Source organism: Cicer arietinum, chromosome 3 (assembly GCF_000331145.2).
Source record: "Cicer arietinum cultivar CDC Frontier isolate Library 1 chromosome 3, Cicar.CDCFrontier_v2.0, whole genome shotgun sequence".
NCBI lineage: Eukaryota > Viridiplantae > Streptophyta > Magnoliopsida > Fabales > Fabaceae > Cicer > Cicer arietinum.
In genome coordinates, this window is record NC_021162.2 from 53,659,182 (window position 1) to 53,676,690 (window position 17,509).

At 28.4% G+C, this 17,509-nt stretch overlaps 1 protein-coding gene across 1 annotated transcript; it reads left to right on the top strand.

The window, feature by feature from the left end:
* Positions 1-11,163: 11,163 nt before the first annotated feature.
* On the top strand, positions 11,164-15,499 carry LOC101508639 (laccase-17-like). Its single transcript, XM_004514332.4, has 6 exons — positions 11,164-11,340; positions 11,434-11,585; positions 11,953-12,197; positions 12,640-12,768; positions 12,864-13,829; positions 15,057-15,499. Exons 1-6 carry the CDS (start codon positions 11,224-11,226, stop codon positions 15,185-15,187), a joined length of 1,740 nt encoding a protein of 579 aa, XP_004514389.1. The 5' UTR covers positions 11,164-11,223; the 3' UTR covers positions 15,188-15,499.
* The last annotated feature ends 2,010 nt before the right edge of the window (positions 15,500-17,509 follow it).

Here is a 17,509-nt window from a genome sequence, read left to right on the forward strand (position 1 = left end):
ATAGGATTTGATAGCTGAGAACTTAAATTAACAATAGGATAAGGAAATATAGACTCGAAAAAATAGTTTCGCGAGAAAGAAAAACTTCTTTAGAAAACATATCAAACAATACATAACCTTTAGTACCCGGTGTTTTTTCCCAAGTAAACGCATTTGCGAGACTGTGAGTCAAATTTTTTTTCTATTGGATTGCAATATAGTAGAAAAACACAAGCAACCAAAAACCTTCAAGTTGGAAATGTCAGGAGCAATATCATGCAATATGTGATAAGGAGAAATTTTTTAAAAAAAATTAGATGGCAGCCTGTTAATAAGAAATATTGCATGAACAATGGCATGAGCCCAAAAAAGTTTGGGTAATTTTGCATGAAATAAAAGGGCATGTTCCACATTGAAAATGTGTTGACATTTTCGCTCAACAATTCCATTTTATTGAGGTGTCTCAACAAAAGATGTTTGATGGACGATGTCATTGATTTGATAAAAATCTTTTAGAAGGAACTCACTACCATTGTCAGATCAAATGCATTTTACTTTCTTATTAAACTGAGTATGAATAAAGGATATGAAAGATTTAACAAGCCTTGAAGTTTCAGATTTTAGTTTCATAAGAAAAATCCAGCAATATCTACTTTTATCATCGACAATAGTTAAAAAATATTTGTAATCAAACATAGAGGGAACATAAAAAAGGACCCCAAATGTCCATGTGAATTAAATCAAAACAAGCATTAGAACATGAGACACTATGAGGAAAAGGTAACCTTTTCTATTTGGCATACAAACATATATCACAATGGGCAATACATTTATCAACATGAACAAAAGAGAACAGTTTATTAATATGCGTCAAAGTATCAAGAGAAGGATGACCAGATCGAAAGTGCCAAAGATTACATTTGGAGCTTAGAACATGATGAATACTAGAAAGCAAAATAGAATCAAAAGTACAAGAAATAACGGAACTAGTAGAGATATGTAATTGAGGAAAAGTGACAAATATAAGCCACGTTGAACACTAGTTGTATGAATCATCTTCAAGGAGATGTTGTCCTGTATCAAACAATTAGTGATATGAAACACCAAATTACAATTAAGAGACTTAGTTAACCTAGGAAAATTTGAGATTAGTGGTACATTGAGGTAAGTAAAGTACATCAGTAAGATAAAAATTATTATTAAAAAATACATTGCCAGCAAATTGAGCCATAACCATGAAGTCATTTGGCAATTTAATGGCAACAGGTGCAATACGTTTAAAAGATTGAAACATATTAGCAGAAAAACATACATGATATGTGGCTCTTGTATCCAGGAGCCAAGAATGATTGGAAAATAAATTCAAAACTTGATGTGATAAAAGATTACCTAAAACAATGGAGGACGAACTTGAAGATGATTAACAGTGGTGGAAGGTGAATCACTAGAAGCTTGCAATAATGCTAATAAAGCCTTTTGTTGATCCTAGGTGAAACCTAGGGAGCCAACTTCAACATCAGAGGTATTGTTTTCATTAGCATTGCCATCAACATCATGATCTTGAGTTTTAGATGAACCATTGTTAGAAGTAGAAATGGGCCTTGGATAATTAGTAGGATAACTGTGTTTCTTAAAACACACATCCACAATATGAACAAGTTTATTGCAATGAATGCAAATCTTGTATCCACGACCAAGACCGCCATAGGTTCGACCACCAGTGGAGGAAGAACCACGACAAAAACTACGACCATAATTAGAAATAGCAGCAACAAATTTTGGTTCCTTAGTAGGATTAAAGAATTGTCACTCTTGTTGTATAAGCATACAAAAAACCTTACTAGTATGAGGAATTGGATCCATTAATATTATTTGGGATCAAACAAGCGAATACTGCTCATTAAGACCTTTAAGGAAATGAATTATGTAATCATTTTCCCAATAATCACAAATTTGAGTTAATATGGTGCTAGAATATTGGGGGTTACAAGAACATGTAGGTAGAGGAAGAAAATTATCAATTTCTTGCCAAAGATTTTTCAAACTAGTAAAGTAATTAGTAATAGTGGAATCGCCTTGACAGAGAGCAAATACTTCTTCTTGTAAATCTGAGATTCAAAAAACATCACCTTGATAATATATGTCCTTCAACTCCTTCCAGATTTCAGCAGTAAATTTTATCCACATGATACTCTAGGAAATTTTTAGATCAAGAGAGTTGGCAATCCATGACATGAACATAGTGTTAAACAGATCCCAAGCAATAGAAAGTAGATCAAAGTCTGGAGGGAGATTCAGGGTTCCAAGAAAGAACCCAGACTTGTTCTTGCATCGAAGAGCAACAAGCATGTCACGAGACTAGGTGTGGAAGTTGGTGTTATTAAACAGAGGATAGACGTGTGCAAGGCCCATATTATCACTTGGGTGCATGAAGTAGGGGTCGAGCATATCATGTTGATAGCTTCGATTTTGATGTGAAGATTTCTTAATTTAGTGATGAATCTGAGATTGATCATCAGATGAAGAAGAAGAGCTATCGGTACCCAATTCCATCGCAAAACAGAAAGGGGAAAAGAAAAAAAGAATGTCGTAGAGGAATGAAGAATTAGAGGCACAAAGGAACAAACATATCAAAAGGAAAAAGATGAATGAGAAATCACTAGGGATTTGTTATTGATATCATGTTAGTGAAATCATATTCAAAGAGAACATTTGTGAGTAATACCTCTTTTATTCATTAGAATCACTTGCTTGAAAAATTATAAAGGGAAAAATATTTTCTCTTTTATATTAAGAAAATGAACTAGAAGGAAAAAACAAAAATGAAGGAAAACTAACAAACTAACTACCTAGAGAAGAGGGAAAAATAAAGACTTAGTCAAAATACAAACTAAACTAATATCTAAGTATTATGATAAAAGGACTAGCTAACTTTAATAAGAAGTTGACATCTACTTTCTAGGTTGTATGTGTATGAAAGATTGAGCCTTTAGATGCTTGAATCTTTATGCTTAGTCTTTATAGAACTTCATTTTTGATGACTTCATCTATTTTTGATGTAAACTTAAGCAAAAGATTCATTGCCTAATTAAGCTTTCCAAACAAGATTCTTCATATTGATCGGATGATGACTTTGTCTTGTATTAGATGATGCTTTATAATGTGAGTCCAATGCTCTTTTGGGGACTGACACAATCCGTGTAACTTAAACATTGCTAGATAATACTTACTAAACGGTTCATTCTTTTGTCATATTCTTGTTCCTTTAGATATTCTCTTTTTCTTTCTTTTGTTTTTATGGCTTACTTGTTAGATGTTACTAGCACACTTCAACAAATATCATAGGATAAATTATTTTCTTATGTTTATTATCATTGAAACAACAAATATTACATTGTTCTGAACAAATTTTATTCTTATACACATATTGGAACTAAATGTTATAGTTCATTATTAAATTTTTATCATGCTTTTTCTTAGTTTAGTTATTTAATATTTTGCCTAACTAATTATATTATTATTCTTTTGTTTATTTATTTAGTTTATAATATTTCAATGCGTATCATTATTGTTATATTTATTTATTATCTTTAGCTGTAGTTGAATTCAAACCATAACCTGAAGATTTCAACCATTTATTATCGTATTTAAACCATAACCTATAGATTTCAACTGTGGATCTTCGATCCGATTTTTAAATATTGACTTCAACTTGGTTAATAACTACTTTTAAGATATCAATCAAATTGATTGTATAATAATTTGATTGAAAAATAAATAATTTAGCCGTATTTTTATTTTTATGGTAATAATTTTTCTTATCGAAATGAAATATAAAGTCATCGTCAAATATTATCTGACAAAAATAAATATCTATTTAACACAAAATTTAAACTAAATAGGTACTTATATTTATGAACATATAATTGGATCATCGACGTTTACTCCCATCATCATCATTTTTAATTATCATTACTCCTAACGCAAATTTAATTTGTCTACCATTAAAATGCACCTTTCTTTGATATTAACAAATTTAATGTCCTTAATCATGTGTGAAAAAATCATGTCATGTCATTGTTGGGATATTTTACTTGTATCTCCTGTTTTAATTTAAAACTCTTCATTTTACCTACATTAAAATTTATATATTAGAATGCTCTAATTTATTTTTATTTTTTTATATTTAAGATATCGTAAGACAGTGATGCGATCACCTAAAAAAGGGAAATAAAAATATTTTTATTTATTAAATTAATAATTAATTATTTGTTATAAAAAACAAAAACATAAATAACAGACAATAAATGATCCATCCCCATGATGCGACCTAGAGAAAGAAAAAAAAATCCAGATATCGCAAATCCGTCTTGCGACCTTTTAAAAATTAAAAAAGTAAGACATTTTAGTATATAAATTTCAATATAATATATAATGAAGATTTTTGAATAAAAGGAGGATATAAAAGAAATTCTACCGTCATTGTGGTACACATACACCTTAATATGATTAACAAATCATTATATAATTTATCATGTATTTGCCATGAACTTAGATTTCTAAAGCATTTACTATAATTAGAAACATTAATAACCGTTCGATTTTGATCAGACAGTCCAAATCAAATTAAACTAAATTAAATTTTAATTTTTATATTATAATTTAAAATCTCAAACTTAAATATGAACCGTTAGACCAAGATAAGATAATTAGCAACATTGATTGCATGAATATAGGAGGTTACCAACTGCACCAAATCCAAATTCATTTGCCATCTTCGCCAAACCATTAAGCTCTTAATTATGTCAACTTGAACAAACCAAAATCCATTTTCCATCTTAATTAAACCAATATGTTTTTGGTTATAAACGGTTGGTCCAATGTATATCATTATTTTTTCTTCTTTTTTTTGGGACCGATATTGCAAAATGTGTCTAACACGAACTTCTAAAAATGTAGAATGAGAAACACAGGTAGGGGGTGAATTGTGTATTATTTGAAAATGTTTATAAAAAGAATGAACCAAAGTAAATAAGACATGGCAGGTAAACAGAAAAACAAAATAACACAGTCAATTTATCGTGGTTCACTGCCAACACGACAACTACCTCTAGTCCCTTCAACCTGAAGGATTTAATCCTCTAACTCACCACTCAATTACACTTCCACTAAACATATATTAGTCAAACTGACTGTGTTCAAGTTTTCTCAATCTTCTAGTTTAGTGCAGTCAAGATATTAGAGGAATGCAACCACTACTATGCTAAGTTATAAAAGAATAGGTTTAGGTTTTCTAAAAATAATCTCTCACAAGAGAGTGTTTACAAATTTGTACTCTTAAAAATATTTCTCAGCATTATGTAAAGAAAAAGTTAAGAGTAGGGTGCATAGGTGACTGTATTATACTTATTACATTGCATTGTTTCTTATATTTTCCAAGTAAGGAATACACATATTTTATAGAGATCTTTAGGGATTCTGGTCGTTGTCCTGATTGCAAGAAATTAACATGTATTATGTAGTTTTGTACCAAATATTTTGAAATTGATTTTCCATTAAAAACTTGTTAAAACGAGTCCTTGTAATTAATCATGTGTATCTTGCTATGAAGAAAAAATGAGCAAGGGCTACGATGATCAGAGTATGTCTCAAAAACTTTCAAACAAATAACGGATTCAAGGTGTTTATCATAGGATGCGCAAGAACTGTGTCTTCTTTGGAGCATAGACTATCGCTAGAGCATTGTCTTCTATTCGAGTATTAGCTTTAATTAGAGCATACATTGTTTACCAAAGTTAGACAATGAAAGATTTGGTGCTATTTTAAAAGGCAGACAATCTAATACTTGTTGTAGTTATCAAATGCATATGAATCATAACATTACTTGCATTTGACAAAAGCACCAGAGACACATATTAGGGCGCATTCACTAGATTTAACAAAAGTACTTAGAAGCGGAGTTTTACTGTTTCTTCATCTTAATCCAATCACTAGAGGATACAATGTAGGATCATACTAAATTCCATTGATATGAGAACTGCACACTTAATCAAAATACTAGTACTTTAAATTATTCCCACAAAATTGTTTTGTTATCATCAAAATAAGTAAGGGTCATAGTTTTTCAAACCAACTTGGTTCTAACAAAATCATGGTTCAATGGTTAGAAAAAAAATACAATTTTTGAGTAATGGGGCACCAAATTTCTCTTTCAATTATTGACATATAGTAATAAAAATAGAGTAAGTAGTCATTTTAGTCCCTAAACGTGTGATGTGTTGTCACTATAGTATATGAATATCAAAATTACAAACACATCCCTAACTGTTTCTTTTGGTAGTAAATTTATAGATCAAATCAACTGTTGAAAATGTTTAACTATAATTTTTAAATTATAATTTGAAATACCAAACTTAAATATGAATCGTTTGATTAAGATTAGACAATTTATGATATTTACTGCATGAATGTAGGGGCTACCAACTGCAGGAAACCATAATCCATTTTCCATCTTAAGTAAACCAAAAGTTTTAGGATATAGATGGTTGGTAAAATGTATATTATTATTTTCTTTTTTCTGTTCTTGGACCAATATAGCATATCATGTTTAATACGAACTTCTCAAAATATGGTTCAAGGGTCAGAGACGGCAACATGATTTTTTAGTAATAGGGTACCAAATATCTCTTTCAATTGTTGGCATATAGTAATAAAAATAGAGTAAATAGTCATTTTACTCCCTAAACGTATGATGTGTTGTCACTATAGTATATTAATATCAAAATTACAAACACATCTCAAATATTTCTTTTGGTAGTAAATTTATAAATCAGATTGACTTTTGAAAATACAAAACTTTAATTTTTACATGAATTAGCGATGCTGACTACATGAATTTAGGAGGTTACCGACTGAAGCAAACCCAAATCAATTTATCGTCTTAATTAAACAAATAGCTTTTTGGTTATAGACGGTAGGTCAATTGTATATCATTATTTTCTTTTCTCTCTTTTTGGACCAATATAGCATAGTGTTTCTAATATGGACTTCTTAAAATTATAGTTCAAGGGTGAGAGATGGACACAAATTTTTTGCATAGTAAGTCACTCAATATCTCTTCAACTATTAGCAAGTAATAAAAATAAAGTAAATAGTATTTTTAGTCACAAAACATTGTCAATATAGTATATGATTTATCAAAATTACAAACACATTCCCAAATGTCTCTTTGGTTAGTAAATTTATATAAAATACTGAACTTAAATTTAAAATAGATCATAATTTATATAAAGAACTATAATTTTTATATTATAATTTAAAATACCGAACTTAAATATGTATCGTTCGATGAAGATTAGACAATTAGCAATGTCGACTATATGAATGTAGGGGCTACCAACTACAACAAACCAAAATCCATTTGCCATTTTAATTTAACCAATAAGTTTTTGGTTATAGATGGTTGGTCAAATATATATCACTATTTTCTTTTCTCTGTTTTTGGAAGAATATAGCAGAGTGTGTCCGATATGAACTTCTAAAATAAATGATTCAAAGGTCAGAGATGGAAACATAACTTTTGAATGGTGGGGCACCAAATATCTCTTTCAACGGTTGATGTATAGTAATAAAAATAGAGTAAATAGTCATTTTTATTCCTATACGTGTGATGTGTTATTATTATATATAAATTTATTAAAATTACAAACACATCTTCAAATATCTCTTTTGTTAATAAATTTATAGATCATAATTGACATTTAAAAATAAAAAACTTTAATTTTTATATTATAGTTTAAAATCAAAAACTTAAACATAAACTATTTGATTAATATTGATCAATTAGCTATGTGGATCACTGCATGAATGTAAGGGGCTACCAATTGGAGTAAACCCAAATCCAGTTTTATTTTCGCTTTATTTTTTTTTCTTCTGAAAAAGTATAGCAGAATGTGCATAATACAAGCTTCTCAAAAAGATGGTTCAAGGGTCGGAGACGAACACACAAATTTTGAGTAGTGGGACACCAAATATAGCTTTCAACTATTGGCATCTAATAATAAAAATCAAGTAAATAGTTTGTAAATGTGTGATGCATTGTCACTATAATATATGAATTTATCAAAATTAAAAACATATTTCTTAATGTCTCTTTTATTGATAAATTTATAAATCAAATTGACTTTTGAAAATTACATTTAAAAACAAAATTAATTAACTAAAAATACATTTAAATACCAAAATAATTAATAAATGACACATAGTTTATGCAAATACATTTGACAATTATTATAACAACATTCTACACAGTTTTAAAAAATAAAAACATAATGGAGACACAATTTCTAACATATTTGTCATATCATTTGTTTGTTAATGTGTTAAATACATAAAAATCTTCACAATCAAATGTGGGCCATCTGCTCACACGAAGTGTGTTCGTCTATGTTGAAGAGAGATTCTTATTATTTTTAATAAAAAAAAAATTTCTAATAATAAGACATTGATAATAAATTTAATATTTTAATAAAATTTACTAAAAATAGTGATATTTAAAGACTATATTAGATAACCCCATTATAGCATTCATTTCTGCCATCTATTATTGTCATAAGATATATGGTAATTATGCTCACGAGTTGCCTCGACCCACATCTTTTGGTTAAGAAAATCAAATATTTTTTTGTTCTAAAATCACTTATTGAAAATTAATTTGTTCTCTCCTTTTATTATAATTAGTGTTTTATACATATTTTTGTGTGTTATATGTGATTTGTTCGTCCGCAATGATGTTTTTTGTTCGTTGTTTTAGTGTAGTGTTGTTTGAGTTAGATTGACCGATTAACTTTGATCTACTATAAATTCAATTAATGACTTTGATTTCATCAATGTTATATATCCAAAAACATAACTATTCTTAACACTTTAATTTTGTAGATATGTTACCTTTTATATGCTATTAACATACATGTTATGGGTTTGTTTGTAGTGTTTTAGTACTCTTCTAATACGATTAATTCTATCAATTTAAATAAATAAATATTGTATTGTTAATAAAAAAAGATATAAAGTAAATCCTCTATAGTGATCTATTTTAAAATAATTGTAATTAAATAAATGATTAGTCCTTTCAATTTTTACTTATAACTTATTTTATATAATCTAATTAATATTATTTACACCACTCTTAAGTCTATATCATTCACTTTACATTTATGATCACAATAAGTACACCAATAATATGCATAAAAGGTTAAATGAGTCACTAGAGGAGTATTACATTTCATCACAATTAATTAGGATATTAATGTCAACTTTAATCATGTTTAGTAATAATGTAGATATATTGAAACAAACTGTTCAACTGTTTTTAAAATTCTGGAATTATTAGTATCACAATAATTTTCCCCAAATAAAATGATTTTAACTTAAAACCCATCCTTCAATATCCGAATAGGTGTGGTTCGGTTGATATGTGTGAGAGGACCAAGTCCCATTCTAGCAGAAAACACTCTTCATGAAGAGCCAATAACTTTAAGTTACGACTTAAATATCTCATCATAGATTCATCTCAAAGTGGATCCAACATGTCAAACTTTGTGGAGATATTCGATAGAGTCACTAAGGTGCCAAATGTTTTCAACCAAAATAAACAAATTCATCCTTTAATTTTGCATTTCATGGTGGTTTATTTTTAATTATTTTTATGATTAAAATTTAAAGCGAAGGAATAATATCTCAAAAAAAAAAAAAATTCTTAGATTTTTTGAACACTTACAAGATTCATATTTTTGTTTCTTTTTAAAGACAAACGAAAATAAAATGTCATGAAATAAATAACAAATTATAGTTTAAAGAGTATATATAATTAATTTGACCCACCCTTTTGAGAAAATGAAAGCAACGAACCAATACCACACAAAAAAACACAAACCATAAGAAGTTGGTAGTTAGCCATAGATCAAGTTAAAGTGCGTTTGGAGTTTTGGAGAAAGTAACATGTGAGTTGAACAAGTAACCAATGAAAAGAACGTGAATAGAGATGACGACAATTACAACCAAACTCTATGTGTAACCCCAAAAAATATCTATAATGCATAGAGTAAAAACCTTCACTATAGATATCTGCTCTCAAACATGTATGCGTACTTTTAATACATCAAATGCTTCATCGATATTGATATTTGTAGGTTTTTTTTTTTTTTTTTTATGGTTATTTTATTGTAAGTGAAATTTGTGATTTTTTTATATTAATATAATTTTATTTGCGTTTATTTATTGTTGTAATCGAATATAATTTTTTATTTTTAAATTTTTTTGTAATTTTACATTGTGAATTAAACAATTTAATTTTCTTAATTAAGTTATATAAAAAACTTGATATATTTTATTGATGTACTTCTATCTTATTTTTATTAATTATTTTGTACCCGTACAAGTGATGTACGTGTGTATATACTCAAATTATTACTTACAAAATTGAGTACGTATGAATGTAGATATATACACTCTAGTGCACATTTTGTCTTACATTTGCATATATATATTATCTTAATATAAGATTTTTTTGAAATTTTTTATTGCCATTTTCTATAAGATTTATTTCAAAATTTCAATTAAATTAATTATTTTATTATTAATATACCTTTAATTATGTCAAATCTTTTTTTTTTGTAATGTTGGATCATAAGAGATCTGAGGGATCATTATATTTTAACTAAAAATTACCACGCAAATGAATTGGATACAACACTCAAAATCTTATGACAATGAATACATAAATCATTTTACTTATATATTATTCAACATTTACTTTTTAACTAATGTGAGACCTCTGACTTACATTTGATACAAACATATAATATGTAATAAATACTGTAACAAAAACACAAACTAATTATCTATCCTTAAAGATAAAGGTATAAAAAATTCAAATTATAAATAAATTTAATATTATATTCAATTTCTGAATTTTTTACAAGGGACCTATAATTAATACACAAATTCATACAATGATTAAAGTTCATTATGTTACTCAATAAAATGCATCCAACCTCAGAATTATTACTTCAAGTCCACTCTAAAATTAAATAAGACCTACAACCATGTTCACCAAACAAAGTAACAAGACCAGCACAAAAAGGAATCTATATCCCCCACTTTTTCTATTTTCCTAATATAGCCATAATACCTCTATATAAACATATTTGAGCTCACTTATATCAACCAAAGCTAAGACAAAAAATGAATTTGACTTACTTTCATTCATTTCAATCTCTCAAAGTTCTTTTGTTTGGTTTTTGTGTTATAACATTGTTTCCTGAGCTTGTAGTGAGCATAACAAGGCACTATACATTTAATGTACAAAATCTAAATTCATGCATGCAAAATTAAGTTTACTTCTATCATTGCATTTTCATCTAATATTTCTACTTTGCCTTTTTCATGTACAAGATTGAGTACTTGAATGTCACAAGATTGTGCCACACAAGAAACATTCTTAGTGTAAATGGGAAATTCCCAGGACCTCGTTTAGTGGCAAGGGAAGGTGATAGAGTTTTGGTCAAAGTGGTTAATCATATCTCAAACAATGTAACTATTCATTGGTATGTAGTTGCAGTTATGTTACGGACTATAATATTATAGCAAAATACACACAAATGTGACCAAAATTGCGGTTACACTGAAAACTTTAATATTGTAGAAAAATAGAAACAAATGCGGCCACAACTACTCTTACTATCCTTTCGTTGTAGTTACGCTGCAAAGTTGCAACCATATTTTTGCGACTAATTGCAAACAAATACGTCTACAATTGCAGTCGTTGTAGAGACTTATTAAATTTTTATATTATGGTTGTAATTGCAGTTGTGGACCATAATTTAGAACTAAGTTTTTTATTTGGAAGCATATGCACCTAATATTCTATATTATAATGGAAATTTTATATGTTTTGGTATTGGATTCTTGCAGGCATGGAATAAGGCAGAAAACAACTGGTTGGTCTGATGGACCAGCATATGTTACACAGTGTCCAATTCAAACAAATCAAACATACACATACAACTTCACTATTACTGGACAGAGAGGGACCCTGTTTTGGCATGCACACATTTCATGGCTAAGAGCAACCCTTTATGGTCCTATCATAATCCTTCCCAAGAAGAATGAATCTTATCCTTTTGAGAAACCATATAGAGAAATCCCCATTCTTTTTGGTAATATTAATAGTTATACACACCATAGTTTTTCTATTGGGTGAGAGTATATTCTTAAGAAAAGGAATTGATTTAGAGCATACAATCATAATGAATGGTCAAGATTAGATTTCATGGTTTTAAATTGCGGCCACAATTATTTTTACACTGCAAACCTTGATAATGCAGTAAAATGCTTGCAAATGCAATCGATGTGGCTCCATTGCGGTTGCAGAAAACTTCAACTTGTATATTGTGGCCACAATTGCAGTTGCAGACTATAATTTAGAACTCATAATCTATTTATAGTTATGTGTTTATATTAATTCTCTCACTCAAAGTTTAATATTTTTGTTGTTTTAGACTCATTGATAACGTAGAGAATTGTAGTAAAAATATTGTTGATACCAATGATTTTTCATTGTTATATAGTATGGTAAGTTGCATAGTTGTGGAATTTCAGGAGAATGGTTTAATGTTGACCCAGAAGCAGTTATAAATCAGGCACTGCAGACAGGAGGGGGACCAAATGTTTCAGATGCATACACCATTAATGGCCTACCAGGACCATTCTACAATTGTTCCTCTAAAGGTATTAAAAACATGCCTGAAATTATGTTTATAAAAAAATGAGTATTCATCTATGATAAGGCACTAATTTTGTTTTTGTATTAATGATTTTTTCAGATACATTCAAACTAAAGGTGAAGCCAAACAAGACATATCTACTAAGGATAATCAATGCAGCACTAAATGAAGAACTCTTCTTCAGCATTGCAAATCACACTTTAACAGTAGTTGAAGCTGATGCAAGATACATCAAACCATTCAACACAGACATAATTGTCATAACACCAGGACAAACCACAAATGTTATTCTGAAAACCAAACCATATTTCCCTAATTCCACTTTCCTCATGATTGCTAGACCTTATGTCACAGGCCTTGGTACATTTGACAATTCTACCCCTGCAGGTATCTTACAATACAAGCAACAACACAAATCTCCAACTAAAAATCTCCCCTTTCTCAAACCAACACTTCCATTCATAAATGACACAAATTTTGTATCAAACTTCACAAGAAAATTCAAAAGCTTAGCAAATTCTAAATTCCCTATCAATGTACCAAAAAAAGTTGACAAAAAACTTTTCTTCACTGTTGGGTTAGGAACTAGTCCTTGTCCAGAAAACACAACATGTCAAGGACCAACTAACAACACAAAATTTGCAGCCTCAGTGAACAATTATTCATTTGTTCTTCCATCAGTTTCTATTATGGAATCCTACTACAATTTTGGAAATTCAAATAATGGAGTATACAAAACTGATTTTCCTGATAACCCTTTGAACCCTTTTAATTACACAGGAACACCACCTAATAACACAATGGTTAACAATGATACAAAATTGGTGGTTTTGAAATTTAATACTAGTGTTGAGTTGATTTTGCAGGATACTAGTATTCTTGGTGCTGAGAGTCACCCTTTGCATCTTCATGGTTATGATTTCTTTGTTGTTGGACAAGGTTTTGGAAACTATGATTCTAATAAAGACCCTTCAAATTTTAATCTTTTTGATCCTGTTGAAAGGAACACTGTTGGTGTCCCTGCTGGTGGTTGGGTTGCCATTAGATTTTTTGCTGACAACCCTGGTAAGTATTTATATATATATATATATTATGTCTATTTTTGTCGCATTGACACAATATTAATTACATTTAATTAACATTTTTTTAAAATTATTATGGTGTCAATGAGTCGGTGTTTAGTATCTATACTTCATGTGTATACTGCATGTGTTTATAAGCTGTTTTTCCTAAGAAAATTGTTTTAATAGGGAAAAAGGCACAAAACTAATTTTACATAGATAAAGATGCAAGATGGACTATGAAAATATTATACAATGTCTCAAAACAAATTTGTGTCTTTCTGTATTATTATTTTATTAATAATAATATATGGCAATATTAAGTTGTTAAAGAAAACGAAAGTTTGTTTTCAGTATAAAAATTCTAGAACAGTTAAATTTTGAAAGTTATGCTTTTTAACTGTCATGTTTTTTTGACTGTGTAATCATCATAAAAAGTGAACATCATATTTTGAGAAAAAGGTGCAATTGACTTTATACACCATGTCCTCAATCATCAAATAAGTTAGACTTAATTAATAATATTGCATTTGGTTTCTTCCGGTAATTGTACAATAAGATGTTTCTAATTAAGAAATTACTTTTAAAAATAAGCATTATAAGGTACTACTACTACTAAGTGTCTAGAATGACTTTTTTAAACCTTAAATGTGTTTTTATTCTCTGAAAATATAATATAATTTTATTTTAATCCATGTTATAAAGGTTAATGCATTAGAAAATATAATTTTATCATATTAAAATCGCTAATAATAAATATATAAGTTATTAGATATGTCAAAATTACTTTTTTTAATTGGCAGCAAATGAATCTAAGGTAACTTCTTCTATTTTTAAATAAATTACTTTTAAAAATTATTTTTAAAAATATAAAATCAAAATTACATTTTAAAAATTCTTAAACAATCGGATCCATTAATACATTGCATTATCCTTTCGTCTCTTTTGTGACAGAAGGCAGGGGCTAAGTCTTTACTACACTAAAAAAATTGTATATACAAAAATACAAACATCAATTGATATAATTAAAATATTTTGTATTTTAAAAACTAAAAATAAAATATTATTATTAACATTAAAAAAAATTCTATTTTTTCTTATTAAAATCACTGTTTTAGAGTTGCTTTAAACCTGACAAAAGGCTTTTAGCATTTATAAACATGTCTGTCACAATCATTGTTGTTTTAATGTTAATGTCACAATGACATGTGAAGTGTTTTGGTGACAACAGGGGTATGGTTCATGCACTGTCACTTAGACATCCATACAAGTTGGGGATTGAGAATGGCATGGATTGTATTAGATGGACCTGAGTCCAATCAAAAGCTTCAACCACCACCTTCTGATCTTCCAAAATGTTGACTTATAATTGACTCACCTTTTCATTTTCTCAAATGTTATTTAATTTTGTTTGTTCTTTTTATTCACTTCAACATTTTAAATTATTTTAAATTCTTTTGATGTGTTGAATAAGTTGTGACATGTGTGTTGTGTCACTACATGGTTTGTTCTTGTAAACAGTTTAGTCTTTGTTTTGATGTATGCTGTCTGTTGTTGTCATGTTTGGTTGGTTTGATTAGGTTTGTAGAGAGCTAAGCAGTTCATGAGTAATAGTCAGAGAGGGTCCAAATTTGCCTTCTTGATTTAATTTGATAATTAGCATTTAATCCGTTCTCTTTTGCTTCTATTCAAAGTCTTAACTCACCTATTTGTTTTCAAACTGCATATGTACTAGCATGAAATGATCATTTCTTGAAGTAATTGAGATCTAATTATTTACTAAAATGTAAGGTTACTCAACCAACTAATCATTGTATCATTTTCATATATATTATTAATAAATAAAAATATTTAATTGAAACGCATTCACATAAATATTAATTGATGATAATCGTTTTATCACTAAATACATATTTAGTATTTCAGTGAATTTATCATAATTACATGTGAACCATAGTGATTGTAAAAATATAAACACTTATAACTTTTGTAAAATCATGGTAGCTCACCGTGATTCTAATATATCCAGTGTGATATTTTGAATCCGTTTTAAATTAAACTAGATATAGCTTTAGGCATGATATTTAATTCGCATGATTTCATATACATATCATTTCATGAATGGTTGGAAAGAAATATTATTTGAGCAAATGAGAATGTGATTGTACATTTTTTGCCTTGTGTTATGAAATATGGCGCTAGAAATAAAAAAATAAAAATTTTTTTTGAGAGGACTGATGTTGATGTGGCTACCATTGTTCAAAAGCCACACAAATTTTGTTGTTACTTTTAATAATGTTAGTGCAGTGTTGTTGGAGGCGCTCCATGGATGTCCTAGTTTTTCTATGTCTAATATTTGTTGGACATCTTCATTTAGTAGTTGTTGTAAGTTTAATGTTGATCTAAAAAGCCCGATGGATTAGGATGAATGAGGTATTGGTGTTGTAGTGAAAGATGTTGAAAGTATAGTAAAATCAAATGCTTCAAATGTGTAGCTAGCTGCTGACAAGTCATTTCACTACCAGATTTAGAGATAGCAGAAGTTTTAATTATGTGGAAGGATTTGAAATTTGTTAAAGATGTGTCTTTCTTGAATCTTATAGCAGAATCAAATATTTCAAATGTGGTTGTGGCGTTGAACGTTCATCAACAATTTTGCACCTATGTTTGTTCTATAATTCAAGATTATATTAATTTTAATGTTTGTTTACATAGTTTAGATTTTTTACGTAATAGGTGTAAGGCCAACCAAATTGCTCATTATTTAACCAAATATGGTCTTTATATATGTATTAAAGAGACTCCATCTTGTATTTATGGTGTCTTAACTTTTGATTTGTTATCTGACTTTCTTTAATAACATTATCATTAACAGAAGAAATAAAAAGATATACACTAAATTACTAATCAATCTTTATTGGATAAAAGTTATTTCATTGTAAAAATGACTTTTTTTCCAATTAACAAATTAGAATACAAGCAAGCTTAAAGTCTTTGTCACCGTATCAAAACTTTCAAATACCAAGATTATATTTAGATTCTCCGATATTGATTAATGTTCTACCGATATCCAACTATGTGGTTGCATGAACGCTCCGAATGCATTGAGGTGTGATTTTTTTTTTATGAACACATTATTCCTATATTTTAAAAATAAACAAAAGATTTTAAGATTTAGAGGTGTATTTTACCATTCGTAAATGGAAAATGGTTTTTTTTTTTCAAATATTCTTCTTTATCTCCATATTTTCTCTATGTTTTTTAAATCTTCTTCTTTCTTTTAGTTTTTTCCTAGAATTCCACTCAAGGTAAATGAGAAAGCAAAAATCTTAAAGGTATGCTTTTTGTGTTTTTATGCACAATAATTCTATTTTTTATGAACTTAAAACACACTAATTATAATTTTTCATATTTCAATTTTTTCATGTTTTAATTAAGAATGTACATGGATGTGAGTCGACTCGCTAATTCGATTATTCAATTCAATCCGATTTTAATTTTTATCCAGTCACTTTCAAACCCAACCCGTTGAATCTCGTTTATATTTGGTTCGGATAATGAATTCAACAATTTAAATCCGTTGACCCATATAAATATATATATATATATATATATATATATATATATATATATATATATATATATATATTACTTACAATATATACATATACATTTATATATTAC

What these genes read in the sequence shown, in the direction of transcription:
- LOC101508639 (XM_004514332.4), top strand. Translation starts at nt 11,224, where the DNA reads ATGAATTTGACTTACTTTCATTCATTTCAATCTCTCAAAGTTCTTTTG. An exon ending in AACAATGTAACTATTCATTG is followed by an intron (nt 11,586 to 11,952) that starts GTATGTAGTTGC and finishes GGATTCTTGCAG; the next exon opens with GCATGGAATAAGGCAGAAAA. An exon ending in ATTTTTTGCTGACAACCCTG is followed by an intron (nt 13,830 to 15,056) that starts GTAAGTATTTAT and finishes TGGTGACAACAG; the next exon opens with GGGTATGGTTCATGCACTGT.